General features: G+C 46.4%; 1 protein-coding gene across 1 annotated transcript in view; it reads left to right on the top strand.

The window, feature by feature from the left end:
- Positions 1-16,332, top strand: part of SMIM35 (small integral membrane protein 35) — a 61,235-nt gene extending 44,903 nt beyond the window's left edge. The window contains exons 2-5 of the mRNA XM_032427743.1: positions 13,077-13,193; positions 14,185-14,218; positions 14,871-15,003; positions 15,653-16,332. Coding sequence (XP_032283634.1) covers positions 13,077-13,193; positions 14,185-14,218; positions 14,871-14,970 — 251 coding nt within the window. The 3' untranslated portion in view covers positions 14,971-15,003; positions 15,653-16,332. The remainder of the gene's footprint in view (positions 1-13,076; positions 13,194-14,184; positions 14,219-14,870; positions 15,004-15,652) is intronic.
- Positions 16,333-18,025: the final 1,693 nt, after the last annotated feature.

Raw genomic sequence — 18,025 nt, 5'->3', positions numbered from 1 at the left:
TGAAGAATATCTTGATGCATATAGAAAGTAGTCATTTCCCTCTTCCTTCTACCCTTGTCACTGTGGTCCCTGAGCCTGTTTTAACCCATATGTGAAATTGTGAGGTTGGGAATGTGGATTGAGACAGTGATGATATTTTTAAAAAGTGATCAACAGGGGCGCCTGGGTGGCTCAGTCGTTAAGCATCTGCCTTCGGCTCAGGTCATGATCCCAGGGTCCTGGGATCGAGCCCCGCATCGGGCTCCCTGCTCTGCGGGAAGCCTGCTTCTCCCTCTCCCACTCCCCCTGCTTGTGTTCCCTCTCTCGCTGTGTCTCTCTCTGTCAAATAAATAAATAAAATCTTAAAAAAAAAAGTCAACAACAACCACAACTGCTACTTTTAATATTTGTTAAGTGCTTTCTTTGCGATAGAAATACATTATTTCAAAGAAATATATTAATTTGAAGCAGTGGGTACTTTTATTTCCATTAGATAAATGAATAAGCTTGGGAGAGATTAAGTATCTTGCTCAAAGTAAAGCTGAGATTCAAATTCGTGTCTGTTTGGCACCAGCACTTAAATTCTTAACCTCTGTTCTGTATTGCCCAAGGATTCTAGAATTCTGTAAGTGATTTCTTGCTGTCTGACGGTCTTCTGAAACTTCATGTAAATTTTCATTTGAAATGCTTTTTGAAACTTCTATACCTGTAATTGCCTTGAGAGAGGGAGGCTTCTCTTTCATCTCTTATCAAGAGATACATTGAAAACTAAAATCTGTTCTAAGCATTACATGTTTGAGTAGACTCTCTTGCTGTAGACTTTCTTGATTTTACAAGGACATTATCAGGAAGCCAAACACAACAAAAACAATAGGAAAAGCCCCTTGATTGTACTAATAAGGCACCACGTAAACAGATATGGAAGAGAACACACAGGGTTTTATAAAATCTAAAACCTATTTAAACTTACTACATCTAAAATCTTTTAAGTTTTGGAAAATGCTTGTCAGAGGTCTTAGAACTGAACAGGAGGGTAGATTTGAAGACCTATCTACAGGATGAGGTTTTGATGAGAGTAGTGGAAGCACAGATCTACATTAATAGGTGAGAGGCTTCTTTTCTCAGCAACCCGGTCCTGAGATCCTGAGATACTTCAAGGAAGTCCGTACATTCCAGAAACCTTGCTAATTGGGCACCTAGAGAAATTCCTCAGATCTTTAAATTAGAAAGCCAAAATTAAATAAAACATCAGGTAAAGTCTTCCTGCTACCAAAATTGTTCAAAACTTGATTGAAGATATCTGACCCTTGTTAAACTTTTACCCTAATTATAGACATTTTAAAATGTGTACGTGTACAAATGCTTAACATACTCATTTATTTGAATGCATAAAAAGAAAAAAAAATGGTACAGAATCTCACTTTCCAGAAATCTCTTGTTTTGTTTTTTTTTTAGTTAGACTAACAAATGTACCTGGTAATAAAATTGAAACCATGAGGGAAGATACAAAATAAAAGCACCTTCCCACCACCACCCAGATCTGGCCCTGCCAGATCACTGCATCATTTCTCTTCTGTATCTGTCCAGAAAAATTATATATACACATGTAACAAAATGTATAGTCTTTTGAAAAACAGACATAAAATCCTTAAACGTATCTGTACAAATGTATATACAAAGTATATGCATGTAACAAAATATTCTTTTGGAAAATATATAAATATGTTTGTACAAATATATGTATAAAATATATAGATATATACACCATTCATACCATTCTTTTAAACTTTGCTTTTTCATTTATAAAATAGAGATTTTATAAACCATTAGATAGGGACCAACTGCGTTTTAAAAATTATTTTATTTTGAAATGATTACAAGCTTATAGAAAAGTTGAAACTATATATATAAAAATGTAAATCAAAATTTTTCCACGAATGATTTGAGAGTAAGTTATTAACCTGATGCCCCCATCACAACTGAAGAGAGTGTGTTTCCTTGCAAAGATACTTCCCTACATAACCAGGATATAATGATCGAAATCAGAAAATTAATATCAATACATTACTCCCTCAGATTATTCAGGTCCTGTCAATTGTTCAACATTGGCTTTTATAGCAGAAGGACGCAGTTCAGAATCACAGGTCGTAGTTAGTTATCATGTCTTTTTAGTCTGCTTTGGTCTGGAACATGTCCTCAATCTTCTCTTGATTTTAGTAACCTTTACCCTTTTGAAGATTGCAGGCCAGCTATTTGGTAAAATGCCCTCCATTTGGGTTTGCATGATGTTTCCCTGTGATTAGATTTAGGTTCCACCTCTTTGGCAGGAATGTCACAGAATAATGCTGCATTCTTCTCCCTGGCCTCCTATTAGGAGGCACACATTTTGTGTGTGGGTCACTGCAGCTGATGTTCACTTTCTCACTTGATTAGAGTGGTGTTTGCCAGGCTTCCCCTCTGTAAAGTGAGTTTTCTTTCTCAAAATAAGTTTTTGTGAGAAGGGATTTGAAACCATGTATATATCCCATTATGCACTAAACTTTTCATTAGTTAATTAATTAATATCTGTATGGATTTAGGTTTCTATGTTATCCAGTGGTTGTTACTGCTATAATTTATCTTGATGTTGAAACTATCATGATTCGGCCAATAGAAGCTGGTTTATATGTCTTTTTTTTTTTTTTTTTCTTTTTTTTTTACATAAGCTTTACACTGAAGGTGGGGCTTGAACTCATGACCCTGAGATCAAGAGTCTCACACTCCACCAACTGAACCAGCCAGGTGCCCCTCTATGTTCTTTTGACATGCCCCCATTATTCTTTAGACCCTTCTCTTTTGAGGTAGGGGCAGGGGACAAGAAGATTTACAAGTTCATTCTGTACTTTTCCTGCCAGTCCTGGAATAAATCTTTTATCCAAGGAACCCTAGTTTCCTAGAGTGGAAAATGGTAATTAGAAGACAAGATTTTGGTGGTAGATGTGTTCATTGATATGGGAGCCCAAGCAGGGTAAGGAGGGCATTCCTGAAAGCGTAATCTGGCACTGGAATTAGGGCCTGAATGGGATGAGGAAGGCATCCATGGTGGGGTTGAAGGCGATGGCCCAGCAAGGGGAGTCAAACCCAGGCAGGGTGCAGAGGATATCCCCTGGAAGAGTGGCCTGGCACAGGGCCAGGGCCCACATAGGGTGAGTTGAAAAGCCATGACAGGGCAGCCCAGTATGAGGTGTCAGATAACGAGCAGGGTGATAAGAGCATGGGGGCGGGGCGGGGGGGGGGGGGGGTGGGCAGCAGAGATAGGAAGTGAATACATACAGAGGATTAATCACATAAATTAATTAATAATAGAAGCCAGATATCTCACTCTTGGATGATGGAGTTACAGACACAAAAAGGAAGAAATGTAGAATAAATCCTCTGGTGTTATATTGGAGTTATTGATGTGCATTCAGATTTTTACATGCATAACGTATGGAAATAAATGGAGATGTGTATGTATGTAGCTCTGTCCTCTTTGAGGGCTTAAGAACAGCAGTGCCCCAACATCAATGAGATCATGACCTGAGCCAGAACCAAGAGTTGGATGCTTAACTGACTGTGCCGCCCAGGCTCCCCTCTTGTGTCCTATTTTTGGGAATTCTTGTGTCCTATTATTTGGGAAAATATTTTTTGAGAATATTTTCTATTTAATGTATTGGGTTTTCAACCTCAGAGTTACCAATTTTCCTTCAATTGGGTTATCTTTGTCTTCCATACTATTAGCTTTTTCGCTAATTGCTTTAATTTCTGAGTTTTTCTTCCCCATCCTCCATGCTATTCTTAAGCTTTGTCTCTATGTCAATAATTTCATTTTTAATGATACCTATGCTGTTTCTATTGAATGTAATATCTCCATAATGATATTATGTGGTCCTTGATTTGTTTCCTTAATCTTCCTTTACCTGTAAACGTCCTTTATTTTATTGCATGCTTTTAGTAAGTGCTTCTAAAGAGTGAAGTGATTTTGAGGAGTTTACTCCTATTTTTTGAGTCATGTTCTGTTCTAGGTGGGGTCTCTGTCCTTCTTTGCATTTGGTTTTATCTATATACTTATGCTACACTTTGCATGTGTGGTTACTATGCCATTTATTTGGGTGGCTAAGTTCAGACATGCTATTTGTTTGACATAATGACAACTGACTATATTCTCCTGCATCCTGATTCTATTTTCAAAAAGGGAAATTATAATTTCACCCCAAACCACATATTCACTCATTTCTTCTTCTCTCAATTCTTCCCTTTCCTCCCCTGCCTCCTAACCTTTCACCCTCCTTTATTCTCAGATTCTTCTTTACCTCTTCCACTTTTTCCTCTTTCTTCTTTGTCTTTCCAAGTACACTTTATGCCAATTTTCTTCTTTACTAAAAACCTGAGTTTCCTAGATCAGTACTTTATATAAGGACAAGTATAGGCTTGCTTGTGAAGTCAGTGTGTACAGGCTTTTAAAAAGGGGTTTTAATGGAGTTGAGGATTTTTTGGCCATATCCAGGAATACCGAAGGCCTACCATAGACTACACAAATCTCTGGGAGAGATGTTTATAAAGAAACAGGAGACAGATGTTAAAGTAAGATAAAGTAACATTATATTAAAGGTTTTGTGTCTCAAGTCCCCACAGATCTGTCTTGCAAACTTGGCTGGAACAATGACCATGGCTGAAGATGCTTGGGGCATTTTTTCCCTGTCCTCCTTACCCAAATCCAAATCCTGAATCTTACCATGCTCTGGCTTGCAAGGACAGGGAACTGTCATAAGGAGAGTGCCTGAACATAAATGAGGGGGTTATGATGGCTAGACTGGTTGCTTACTGTTCCAGACACATGGAAGGAGGAAGTGGAATAGAACAGCCATGGCCATGACCTTTTGACATTCACTGACCCAGCCCACTAGTGAACTTGGGCCAATCAGCATGACTAGGGGGAGTAGTAAAGCAGGTTGGGAAAGGAGATGTAGAGGATAGTCTTGAATGCATCTCTTCTCCCAGAGCCCCGTGGTCCTTTATGGGATCAGGACTAATAAAAGGTCACAGGAATATATATATTTTTAATATTTTATCCATTCATTTATTTGAGAGAGAGAGAGAGAGAAACAGCATGAGAGGGGAGAGGGTCAGAGGGAGAAGTAGGCATAAAAGGTCACAGTAATACTGACTCCTTATTAGCCATATGGCTACGGAGCCATACACAAATCTGCATCTTAACGATAATAGTGGGGGGTTGAGAGAAGTGCTCCCCCCAATCAAGTAACAGCCATGAGTGGTACAAAATATGACTCCCAATTTTTTTTTTTTTAAGATTTATTTATTTGAGAGAGAGAAAGAGAGTGTGAGAGGGAGAGAGAGAGAGAATCCTCAAGCAGGCTCCCCACTGAGCACAGAGCCCTACTCAGGGCTTGATCCCAAGACTCTGAGATCATGACCTGAGCCAAAATCAAGAGTCAGATGTTCAACTGACTGAGCCACCCAGGTGCCTCAGGGCTCCGTTTTTAGATAACATCATTTTAAACAAACATCTTAGTGATTTGAAGCTGTTTCTGGGTCCTGTGGATATATGCCTCCCTGCTGTAGATAATGAAAGGATGAGTCCTTTTCTAAGTTTGGTATGGTAGTGGGTGTATTGAATTGGATGTATTGAATTAGGGATGACATAAAGAAGCTTCATATAAACTATTCCAAAAAGTGTTACCATAGTTTTGGAGATGTAATCTAAAATTTTTAAAATTTCTAATAGCCTTGCAGAGCAAGTCATTTTAAACAATAAAGGATAATGAAAGGGATATGGACTTTGGAACCAGAAATAACTGGGTTCTGGCTGTGGCTCTGGCATGTAGAGCTCCTCAGATTTGGGTAAATATTTAGCTTCTGTGAGCTCTTATTTAGTTCCCTGAAAATATAGAATGTCAATAATATTGCAGCCCCAAAAAGCAAAACCAAAAAAATGATGGTAGATTTTTTTGGACTTGCATATCTGACAGACTATTTGAAAAATTGGAGAAAATTCTCACCTATAGCACCATCTTTGGGACCAACATCGTTTTATTGATCCTTCCCAAAACTTAGAGTTAGTGGAGGAGAAACAGTTTTTATTCAGTTTATTACTTTAACATAATGTCACAGTTACTGAGACTTACACGAAACCTGCATTTCAGTGCAATGTATCAGAGTTCGAAGAAATGCTATTTCTCTATATAAGATCCTAGGGTTTTCCCTGTTCATCTCGAACCATTCCTCTAATAGAGCTATCCTAAATAATTTCTGAGGAAATATCTGGCTGTGCTTGAAGATCATTCCACCTCAGCATAGGCATCTCACAGGAGAGAAGGGTTATGCTTCTTTATTTCTACTGAGAAGATACAACCCCAACATATTCATCTGCTTTGTTTGATTCTAAATATTTGGTTTTGCCCTTTATAAGCAACAGAGACAACACACCCCCTGGCCAAGGTCTTACCAGAGAGACCATGTCCTTGTCTGGCATACTTTCCATCTTATACATATACTCTAGTTGAAAATAGTGATTCTTATGGAGGTTTGGTAGAAAGGAAATGTAATCCTTGTCTTCCTACAGATAGTCCAGGGTTTCTTTGATGTAATGAAAAGGAAAATAGGTTTTGATGTCAACCATGGGTGCCAGAATTCCTCATAGGGAAGGAAAGATATTATTTGAGTAGATAATTGATGGATTCTTTTAGTTTAGGAAATGTTTGGCCAAAGCCCTTCAGATATATCTTCTGTCCTTTTCTCCTTTGAGGACTCCAATTACACACATACTAGTTTGCTTGGAGTTGTCCCACACCTCGCTGGTGTTCTTTCCATTCATTTTTTTTTTTTTTCTCTCTGTATTTTATTTTGGGTAAGTTGCTGTTGCTGTGTCTTCAGGTGCACAGCTTTGATTCTTCTGTAATGTCTAATCTGTTACTCCCATCCAGTATATTTTTCTCTTGGACGTTGTGGTTTTCATTTCTGGAGCTATGATTTGGATCCTAAGAATAAACCTAGCAAGAAGGTATGGAAAACCTTTAAAGGGGAAATTGCAAAACATATGATAGCTTATAAAGGATGATACAGGGATGCCTGGGTGGCTCATTTGGTTAAGCGTCTGCCTTCAGCTCAGGTCATGATCTCAGGGTCACTGACCCCTTCCTTGTGCTCTCTCTCTTTGACAAATAAATAAAATCTTAAAAATAAAGATGATACAGATAAATGAAAATATATGCCATATTTATAAATTTGAAGACTCCACATCAGTTTTACCCAAATGAACCTATAAACCCATGGCAATCCCCAAGTTCTTTTTTTTTTTTTTTTTTTTTAAAGATTTTATTTATTTATTTGAGACAGAGAGAATGAGAGAGACAGAGAGAGCACATGAGATGGGGGAGGGTCAGAGGGAGAAGCAGGCTCCCTGCCGAGCAGGGAGCCCGATGCGGGACTCGATCCAGGGACTCCAGGATCATGACCTGAGCCGAAGGCAGTCGCCCAACCAACTGAGCCACCCAGGCGCCCAATCCCCAAGTTCTAATAGAGGACTTCAGTAATCTTGAAAAGCTGATTCTAAAATTCACAGGGAGGGGCACCTGGGTGGCTCAGTCATTAAGCGTCTGCTTTCAGCTCAGGTCATGATCCCGGGGTCCTGGGATCGAGCCCCGCATCGGGCTCCCTGCTTGGCGGGGAGCCTACTCTCCCTCTCCCTCTACTGTTCCCCCAGCTTGTGCTCTCTTGATCTCTCTGTCAGATAAATAAATAAAACCTTTAAAAAAAAATAAATAAAATTCACAGGGAAAGGCAAAGTATCCATAATAACTTACATGTTTTTGAGGGAGAATTAGGAGGAGTATTTATTTTACCGGTGATCAAGATTCAATTTTTATTATGAAACTATAGTAATTAAGATAAGGTAGGAGTGTTATAGTGATGAACATTCAGACCAACAGAAGACAATACAGAGCCCAAGAAAAGAAACAAACATATATGGAAAACTTGTTACGTGAAAGTGACAACAATGAAAATCATTAGGGGCAAAGTATGGAAAAATAACTTTCCATATAAAAATTAGATCCTTACCTTAGAACACATCCAAAAAGTGAATTCTAGGTAGATGAGTATTCTAACTGTGAAAAACAGAACTTTAAAACTTCAGAAGAAAACTAAGGGGTATATCTTGGGGTAGGGATGGATTTTTTTTTTCAAGATTTTATTTATTTATTTGACAGAGAGAGAGACAGCGAGAGAGGGAACACAAGCAGGGGGAGTGGGAGAGGGAGAAGCAGGCTTCCCGCTGAGCAGGGAGCCCAGTGTGGGGCTCGATCCCAGGACCCTGGGATCATGACCTGAGCCGAAGGCAGATGCTTAACGACTGAGCCACCCAGGTGCCCCTGGATTTTTTTGGGGGAGGGGAGGAGGCAGAGGGAGAGGGAGAATGCCAAGCAGGCTCCACACCCAGCATGGAGCCCAATGTGGGACTGGATCTCATGACCCTGAGATCATGACCTGAGCTGAAATCAAGAGTCAGACACTTAACTGACTGAGCCACCCAGGCGCCTCAGGATGGATTTCTTAAATAAGAGTTTTAAAATCACAACTATAGATGAATTTAACTAGAGTACACATTTAAATTTTGCTCAAAAAAGATGCCATAAGCAAATTTAAAGGACAAACCACAACCAGAGACATCAGGGGACTCTTCTGCAGATTTCTGGAAATCTCTCTGTGCAGCCTTCCCCTCCGGTGTTCTTGTCCCATAAATTTGAGCTGTGTTGATCTCCCAGGTGCCAGATCTTTCTCCTCAACCTGGACAGCTGGACTCTCTTTGGGTCCCACCTCCCTGTACTTGGGATTTGGGAACCCACCCCAGGCAGTAAGCTGGGCAGTCACAGCACGCCCCGTGTTTCATTTCTGCTTCTCGAGAATCATCATCTTGCAGACCTTTCTCCATTATTTTGCCTGTTCTGTCTGGTTTTCTAGATGTTTAATGGGGGAGAGTAAATCGGGTCTGTTATTATTCTGCCATGGACAGAAATGGAAGTAATCCTACCATCATTTTTATAAAGTTTGAAAATAAGCAAAACAATTACATATATAAACACACACACACATAATGGGAAAAAATGAAATAGTATAAAAAACAGGCCTAGGGAAGCTAAACATTAAATTTGAGAGGACTTACTTGGAGAGGTAGGAGAAGGCTACTCTGAAGTTAATAAGCAGTAATGGTGGAATTTTTGAATTCTTTGAAGCTTAATGGTAGGCACATGGATGTTTATCATGTTATTCTGTGTACTTCTTGTGTGCATGAAATATAAGAAGAATGGAAAGGTATACAAAAGGGAGAATTAAGTAAAGAAAATATTAGTTAAAGATGGGGCACCTGGGTGGCTCAGTCGGTTGAGTGGTTAAGTGTCTCTGACTCTTAGTTTTGGCTGAGGTCATAATCTTGGGGTTGTGGGATCAAGCCCCATGTTGGGCTCCCCACTAAGCGCTGAGTTTGCTAGAGATTCTCTCCCTCTCCCTCTGCCCCTCCCCCTGCTCTCCGTCTCTCTCTCTCTCTTTCTCAAATAAATAAAATCTTGGGGCGCCTGGGTGGCTTAGTCGGTTAAGCGTCTGCCTTCAGCTCTGGTCATGATCTCAGGGTCCTGGGATCGAGCCCTAATCAGGGCTCAGCGGGCGGTCTGCTCCCTCTGCCTCTGCCCCTCCCCCGCTTGTTCTCTCTCTCTCTCTCTCTCTCTTTCCCAAGGAAATAAAATCTTTAAAAAAACAAATAAAATCTTCTTTAAGAAAAAGAATATTAGTTAAAGAGCATCCTAGGAAGATAAAGAGGTGAAATAGAGTAATTCATGTGTCTGAAAGCCACCTAAGCCAGAAGGCTGCATTTTGGGGGTGGGGACAAAATGGTAGCCAACACAGCTGGTACACCTCTTTCCCTCATCAGCTGGATCTCCGGAAGGCCTGTGATTTCCCTATTGGTGCTTTCCTCCTGGTACTTTTCTTTGATGAAACCCTTCAAAACCTCAGCTTCCACAAACACCATGAATGCTCCTCCCATGCCTTGTTGAATCATCTGTCCACCACTCCTGGGTCACCCCCCTCGTTGGTGAAGACTTGAGCTCTTGGGTTCTTGTCACGCTCTCTGTGACCCACACAGATGGTCTCTTGGACTTTGGCCTCTCCGTTCCTTGCACTGTTTTCCTCAGTGACTGTCTCTTGCTTGGAGCTTCACCAGCTTCTGACTGGTTTCCCTTCTCATCATCACCCTCCTGCCACATCTGTTCTTAACACAGTAGCCATCGGAGTGTCCTCTTAATACATGGCATCATCATGTCATTTCTCTGCTCAGAATCCTCTCGTGACTCTCCATCTTGCCCAGAGGAAAACCCAAACTCCCTTTATTGCCTTTGAGGTACTGTAGTATCCGTCTCCTGCTACTGTCCCTCATCTCTTCTGTCCCTGCCGGTCACTTGGGGGTCTGTGATGCTCCTGAAACACGCTGGGCATGCTCCTGCCTCCACTGTGCCCGCCACCCACTCTGCCCAGCACGTTTCTACTGTAGTCAGCCCACCTGCATGGCGTTTCCTCAGCTCCGGTGGGGCCTTCTCCCCAACTGTCACCTTCTTCGAGAGCCCATCCCTGACTGCTTTATTTAAAACTGTGCTCTCGTCCCCACAGAGCTTTTCTTCTTTCTTTTCTTTCTCTCTTTTCTTTCTTTCTCTGTTTTCTCTTTTCTTTCTTTCTCTTTTCTCTTTCTTTGTTTCTTTCTCTTTTTCTCTCTCTTTCTTTCTTTCTTTCTTTCTCTTTCTTTCTTTCTCTCTCTCTCTCTCTCTCTCTTTCTTTCTTTCTTTCTTTTTCTTTCCTTAGTCTTTACTGTCTGTCTCTCTCCACTGAAATATAATTTCCATGAGAACATATTTTATTTATTGCTATAAGACAAGTGTCTCAAACAAGTGCCTGGCACAGAGAAGATGCCATTAGTGGCTTTGGGGATCCCTGTGCTCCCCATTTCTTGGGGATGTAAGGAGCAGGAGAGGGGTGCATAGTCCCTGATGCCATGTGCTCACGTGAGCACCCATGGCAGTGGCTGTCATCTGGACTGGGCTTTGAGCCTCAGCCAGGCAGGGGGCTGTGGAGGTGTCCCGAGATCTCAGCTGTGTGACTCTGTCTGGTCTAGAGGGTCTCTCTGTGACTTCCCTGCTTCTCTTGGGGATAGAAATCATTTGGTTGCTCCCATGCCACGAGAGGGCACAGCAGCTCTCCAAGGCTGTCTGAGGCTCTATCCGCCAAGGTGCTCCATGCAACTATCATTCCTGGGCTCTTGTCTTCCTGGGGCTCCATCCGGCTCTCAGATCCTACAGTTCTGCCTGGAAGTTCTGTTGCCTCCCCAGGGCTCAGCTTCGGATCAGGGAACAAGGACTTTCTCTCTGGGACCCGCTGACATCTTTTCAATGTTTTCCAGTGTTTTTTTCCCCTGCTTCTCTTATTCTTGCTTTTTCCCTTTCCTCCCCCAGGCTGGAGATCTTTGTCCTGGTATGACGCGGAGGGCAGTCTTGCTTTGGCTCATCTCTTATCTAAGTTGTGAATCCTTTCTATTTTGCTAAGGGCCTGGGCTTTTGAAATAGAAAACTAGGAGGACAGACCCTTTCTTTCTGCCTTTGGCCCTCACGTTCTCTTTGCTGGGATGCTTCAGGGGGAAGAAGGGCCAAGGGGCATGGGGGAGGGAAAGGCTTGGGCAGGGGAGATTGTGAAATATTTTACCAAGACAATCACATCATGTGATGCTGATAATGACCACAACTATGTTGTAGTTCACATTGTTTGTGCACTTAGTGTATGCTGGGTCTTCTGGCTGCTCTCTGTAGTGCGCCTCCATTAATCAACACAGCAACTCTATGTGTATTTATCATCATGCTTATTTTCCATAAACGCAAACTGAAGTCTAGTGGGGGAGAGGGGGTTGCTCAGGTCCCACATTTTGCAAATGATGGACCTGGGCTTTGGAAGCAAGCCTGCTGTGCACTACACCTCCTGGCCCCCTGGCAACACCCCCAGAGCCTCAGGACCCAGGGCCATGGACATGGGATCAGTTAATTCTTCCATATACCTGGTGCTCATCCAGCAGGAGTGGAGCTGGCCTTCCTCTTCTTTCCCTGGCCCACCAGGTGGGCCTCTCTCTGTGCCCCCATTGTCAGCCTCTTTCTGCAAAGCTGGCTTCCCTCTCTGCTTCTACTTTAGGCCCATCTCATCTCCTTGGAGGAGTCCAATCTCCCTCCCTCCTCTCTCCTTGCCCCCCTCCTCCCTCCCTTTTCCCTCCTTCCTCCATCTTCCCTCCCCCTTCCTTCTCCCCTCCCTCCCAACTCCCTCCTCCCCTCTCCTCCCTCCCCCTTCCTTCTCCCCTCTCTCCCAACTCCCTCCTCCCCTCTCTTCCCTCCCCCTTCCTTCTCCCCTCTCTCCCAACTCCCTCCTGCCCTCTCCTCCCTCCTTTACTTCCCTCATCCCTTCCCCCCTTCCCTACCCCCCACCGTCCCTCCTTCTTCCCTTTCTCCCTTGGTTTGACTTTACAAATAAAATATAAATTTAGCTAAGAGCTCATACCACAAAAAGGAAGAAACAATAAGCATAAGCAGCAGAGTTTGAAAGTAAACACCTTGCCATGCGGTCCAGGGGCTTTGTGGGGAGGATACTGAGGATCTTCTGGTCTCTGCTCTTGGGGCCTCCAGGCTGCTCTTCTTGACCACCGAGCGAGGCTGAGGCGAGACCTCCTGGGCTCTTCCCCCAAACTGCAGTGCCCTTTCCAATAAGCAGAAGGCCTGTGGCTTCAGGAGGCCCTCCCATTTCCATACTATATCTGTGGTCAAGAACTGTTACTTTGGATAAACAAAACTGACTCTAAAAACTCGGGTATCAGACGCTGCTCTCTTAGTGTGACTTAGCTCCGCTAGCTAGCTCAGATCACGATTCCTAGGGGAGCCCTCATGTTGATGGCAGTGAGGAGGGAGCGGGGGAGACTCGGAACAAGGTGGAGGGCTCTGAGAGGGCCACAGGCAGCTGATGGAGGGGGCCGTGTGTCTCTGCAGGTGAGGACTCCATCCGCACCCTGGGCCTGATCCTCGGCGTGGGGCTCTCACTGCTGCTCATGTCCGTCCTGGGCTACAGCCTGGCCAAGTGGTACCAGCGCGGGTACTGCTGGGAGGGTGAGTGAGCGCCGGAGCCCGGCAGCCCAGCGCTGGCCTGTCCCTCCTCTCCTGTAGCGGTGGGCAAGGCCGGGTGGGGCTGCACACTCTTCAGCATGGCATCATGCAGAAACACTTCCTGTGGCGGCTGCAGTGGTTGAAGACTTGAGTGGGGGTGACAGAGCCCTCGAATGGGTGGGGGTGGGGTACTGGGCCTTCACTGAGGGAGTGAGGGCTCCTCCTACCCAGCCGGAGGCTGTCTCTCTCTTTCCTGAGAGCCCACCAGCGTCCATCCCCAAGGTCTGTGTGGGCCTCGAGGCCAGGGGCGCCAGGCTAGACTGAGGTCCCCCACTCTGGCTCCTTGTGCATCTCTCCCCCTGCCTGTGGGTTCAGCTTCTGCTTCCCTGGGAGTCTCCCAGCTCCGAGCCATATCTGCACTTCCCACGGGCCCCGGGGGAGCTGGGCGGGCATGCTGGCATCCCTGGAGCGGAGAGCATGTCTCAGACCTGCAGTTAGCTTCCACAGCTTCCACGAAGGTTTGCTGAGCACCTACGATGTGCCAGTGGACTTTTGCCTAATAGGATTTTCTTCAAAATTCCATGTAAGGTTGGAATTCTTCGTTTCTGTTTTTTATAGATGAAACTGGAAGGCTGAAGTCCCAGGGCTAGAGAGTGGTGTAGAGGGATTCAAGCCCAGGTCTGCTGCTGTTGGGCTCTGAGCTAGGACTGCCTCTTTCCCAGGGTAATCAGTACCCTTCAAGGGGGGATGCCTAGCTGCAGGAGTTGCCCCCCAAAAGCTGGTGGTTCTATCTGGGAAGATGGGGTACACCCCTGGGCGTGGGGCAGACTGCAGACAGTGCAGGAACTTGGGGCCCTCCGACAGCATCCTGAGGTCCAGCCCAGCCTCCCTGCTCCTCCCAGATGGGGTGAGGGAGCACCAGATGTTCCTAGAAGCGTGATGGGCAGGTCTTCCCTGGAGGTACTAATCCTCTCTTTTCTGATTGTCTTTTTAGGGCCTAATTTTGTCTTCAACTTGTACCAGATCCGGTGAGTAGATTCAGAGCAGATCTGGGTGTGGTTAGGTATGGAGCCCAAACACACTGTTCCTCTTCCTTGTCTCCTCTCCATGCCCCTAAGCAAACAAGAGAAAAGGAAGGAGCCGGGGTCTATTTAGAAATTACCATGAATAAAAACTTGAACACGGACAGGATTATGTGAGACTCTGCTGATGGCGATCCTCTTATCATTTGCCCCCAGGCAGGGACCAACCATTCATTTGTCATCTACTCATCATTTATTCAGGAAAGATCTATTGTTGCAGGTGTTGTGGTATTAGTTTCTAGGAGGTACGATGAGCATAGTCTCTGTCTTTAAGCATTTCACTGTCCCTGGTGGACATGGGCCTGACTACAAATAACATAATCTCGGGCACAATGTGGTGTCAAAAGAGAGGAGCAAATGGAAACCACCAGGGATTTACGGAGTCGGGGTCAGGAAGTGCTCCTGCGGTAAGCCGTCTTGTCCACTCGCTGCCCTAGGGCAGGTCCGCTCTTCGTCTGGCTCCGAGACATGGGCCAGCTCCTGTTCTGGAAGATGAGGCAGTTGAGGCGTCATGGCCAGAAGTTCTTCCCATGCTCTGGTCTAGGGAGTTGGGCTCCCAGGTTCTCAGCCACCCAGATGATTGGATCATCTTTCTCAGGAACCTGAAGGAGCTGGAGGTGGGTCCACCCTTCACCATCAGTGGCCATGTCAGCAGTTCCAATGGCGGCTATAGGAAGTTCTCCGACAAGCTAGTCTGATGGGGGAGTGTCAGGCTTTGGAGCCCCGGAGAGGTGAGTGGAAATGTGGTGAGCTCCTGAGTAAATCTGATGTCCTAGTAAGGTCCTCGGAGGGCGCGGGCACCCAAGCCTAGCACCAAGGACTCTTCGGAACCCAAGAGATGATTCGGTTCAAACTCCCCTTCCTGCTGGGGGTGGGTCCGTGGGAGATGATCTCAGGCGCCAAGGCCGAGGGTCATGCTCTCCTCACCACCTGCTGGCTGCTCCTTTCCACCTGGGCACCCAATCCACGTTCTGCCTTTCTTTCCTGGGGACGTTCTATTTCTAGTCAGGTAGCAGCTTCTAGAGTCGAGCTTTCTATCTCAACCCTTTGCTCTGAGTTGAAGGTTCTAGATGGCCAGTCTGTCCAAGAAGCATCACTCCAGAGTGTCACTTCTGCACTGAAGGCCCAGGAGCCATCCCTGCTTTGTGGCCAGCTGACCCTTGGGTCACACTTTCCTTCCCCCTGCCTTCAAGCCTACCCCCCTCCCCATGGCAGTTGCTTTTCCCCATCCACTTTCTCCCTCCAGCAATCCCTCATGGACCCCCAGTTTCTCTCTGAGCTTCTCCTCTGGCCTGGGAGAAGCCTTGCCAGATGCAGTGGTTTAGAGGAATCCTTTTCAGGTCTCATCTCTTTGCTGTTCTCCTTTTGCTTTTTCTGCAGGAGGAGGCTCCTGGTGCAGCACCTGCCCCTCCCAGGCTCCCTGGGCTGCTTTCACCCTCCGGGGTCTTCAGGGCAAGGCCTGGTCCCTTGTTGTGGACGAGGAGAAATCACACTGGGTGCACCACAGGCCTGCAGCGGGAGAACCCCCAGGAGGGGTCTGGGCTCTGGACAGAGTCTGGTAGAGTAGCAGTGGCTTTCTCCTACAAACAAAAAAGCATTGCCCAGGAGTAGAGACTGGTTCCCAGGGGGCCCCTGAACCTGTGGAGGGGTTCCGGGTGTCTTGGAGAGCAAGGGCCTCCCAGCTCAGCCCAGTGTGGGCAAGGCCTGCAGACCCACAGGGGAGCTCTCCATGGGGCGTCCCCAGACACTTCGCCTTGAAGGGCGGACTCCAGGGGCCGGAAAACCAGTCATATTTTCAATAGGCGAAGTCAGGTGGGAGTAGAGGTGATTCCAGATGCTGTTTTTAACCTTCCTACCAGAAGCCAACTTCCCCTGAGAGCTGAAGACTGAGCTTGACCTTTGCTCTGCCCTGCCCTACTCTGTGCTTCTTTCTGGTTCTTTCAACCTCCCCACACCCGTTTACCACCTGGCTCTGTTTTCCCTGCTGTAGATCAGCCTCCATGCCTCCCAAACCATTTGGAGGTCAGTGCTTAAAACAGCCTAGAAACACGGATCTTATTTTCTAGGCTTCTGGGATGGGTGGGTAGGGGCTGGGGGCAGAGAGCTCAGTCTTCCTGTGTTCTGCATTTCCTGTGCCAGGCTTGCCCTGTGGTGAGGAGGGCAGACCAGAAATGGTGGGAATCGGGGAGGGACCCAGGCGAGGCTAAAAAAAAAACCAAACAACTAGCTAATGCGCAAGGGAAATCATGAACCAAATGTAGGTTGGGGGACTGCAGGACTATTTGCCTTGTGAGTCATCACTCTTTCCTCTGGTCTGCCCTGATGGACCAGAGGTGGCGTCCACACCCAGATGTTGTCTTAGTAGGCCCTTAATGCAGAGTTGTGCCAGCCAGCAAGCCTGTGTTCCCGGGCAGCTGTGGATGGAGGAGGGCCTGATGGGGGCCCAGCCACTGCTGAAAACCCGCAGTTAGAACTGCGTGTCCCAGCACCTAGGCCAGTAAGACTCAGGAGCCCAGGACAGTGAGAGGCAAGGAGGAGAGAAGTCATATTATTTGTCTTCCTATCCTTGCTTCCCTGGGGCCTAGTTTCTTTCTTGCTTTGGGTTCTAGCCAATTACAAAGGAAGGAAGGAAGGGAGAGGAGAGGAGAGGAGCTGAGTGAGCCTTACCAGCCTCTACCCCCTCACTTCCTGCCAGGAACTGGGGGGCCATTCTTCCAGCGGAGCCAAGCTCTGACTTAATAAACCAAATCTCTAAATTTGGAGGTCTTCATCTGGGCCCCAATGTTTCTATCCCTGAGTTGGTGAGGGTGGGGCAGAGCCCCCGGTAGCTCGGATCTCTCCCTTTCTTGAAGGCTTTATTGGGAGAGCAGCGAGGAGGGGGGATGGGCTGACTTTGACATCCTTCTTTGGATTTCAGTGCTGAGGGCTGGGCCCCATTCCTTAACCCATGGGGTGTCTAGCTTCAGCGAAACTCTAAACGATACCCCGCCCAGTGTGGATCCTGGGGCTGCAGTCCATAGGAGGCTGTCCCAGGTCCCTGAATCTGCTCAGGACTCCGAGACCTTGGGGAGACTTGAAAGGATGGGGCCCGGGGCCCAGGTGGTCCCTCCTCAGGTTTGGTGGCTTCAGGTAGGGACACAGGGACAGCTGCTGAGGGCTGGGAGAACGGAGGGTATTTCCCATCCTCGGGAGCGGAACCGAGACTGGGCTACTTCCTCTTTTAGGGTCCTCTGACGTGTTCCTTGTGCCTCTTTCTTGTTTTCCTGACTTCCGCACTCGGTCCTGCTGGCTAACGCAGCGTTGCCCTTCACCCCAGACCTCCCCCGAGGATGCAACAGGTTTTCATTGAGAGCCCTAAAGTGGCAGCTTCCAGCTTGTTAGGAGATGATTAGGGAGCAGGTGCCTGGAGATCTGGCCGCAGGTCTGGTTGGGCTGCGCGCTGAGACCCACGGCCATGCCAGCGCTTCTCCTGGAACCTCCCTCCCCTCTGAGCTGTTCTTCTTTCCCCCTGGCTCTTGGGGAGGAAAGAGAGCCAGCACTTCTCTGGGCTGGCCACTCCCAGTCCCTCTGCCACCCTGTTCCTCTTTAGTGTCTTTGCCGGGGCTTCCTGGAATGCCTTTGCCCTCCCCGCTGACCCGTCTGAGCCACAGCTAGTCTCCGTGGTTGGCTCCAGTGTCCTCTTCCCTGTGCTTTCCTCAGGACTCCAGACCCGCTGCCACCCATTTGAGCCTGATGGCAAATGGCCATGGTTCT

The sequence above is a fragment of the Phoca vitulina genome, unplaced genomic scaffold (assembly GCF_004348235.1).
Source record: "Phoca vitulina isolate PV1807 unplaced genomic scaffold, GSC_HSeal_1.0 scaffold38, whole genome shotgun sequence".
Lineage (NCBI taxonomy): Eukaryota > Metazoa > Chordata > Mammalia > Carnivora > Phocidae > Phoca > Phoca vitulina.
The sequence above is the reverse complement of the archived record's forward strand: the minus strand, read 5'-3'. Positions and strand labels throughout refer to the sequence as shown.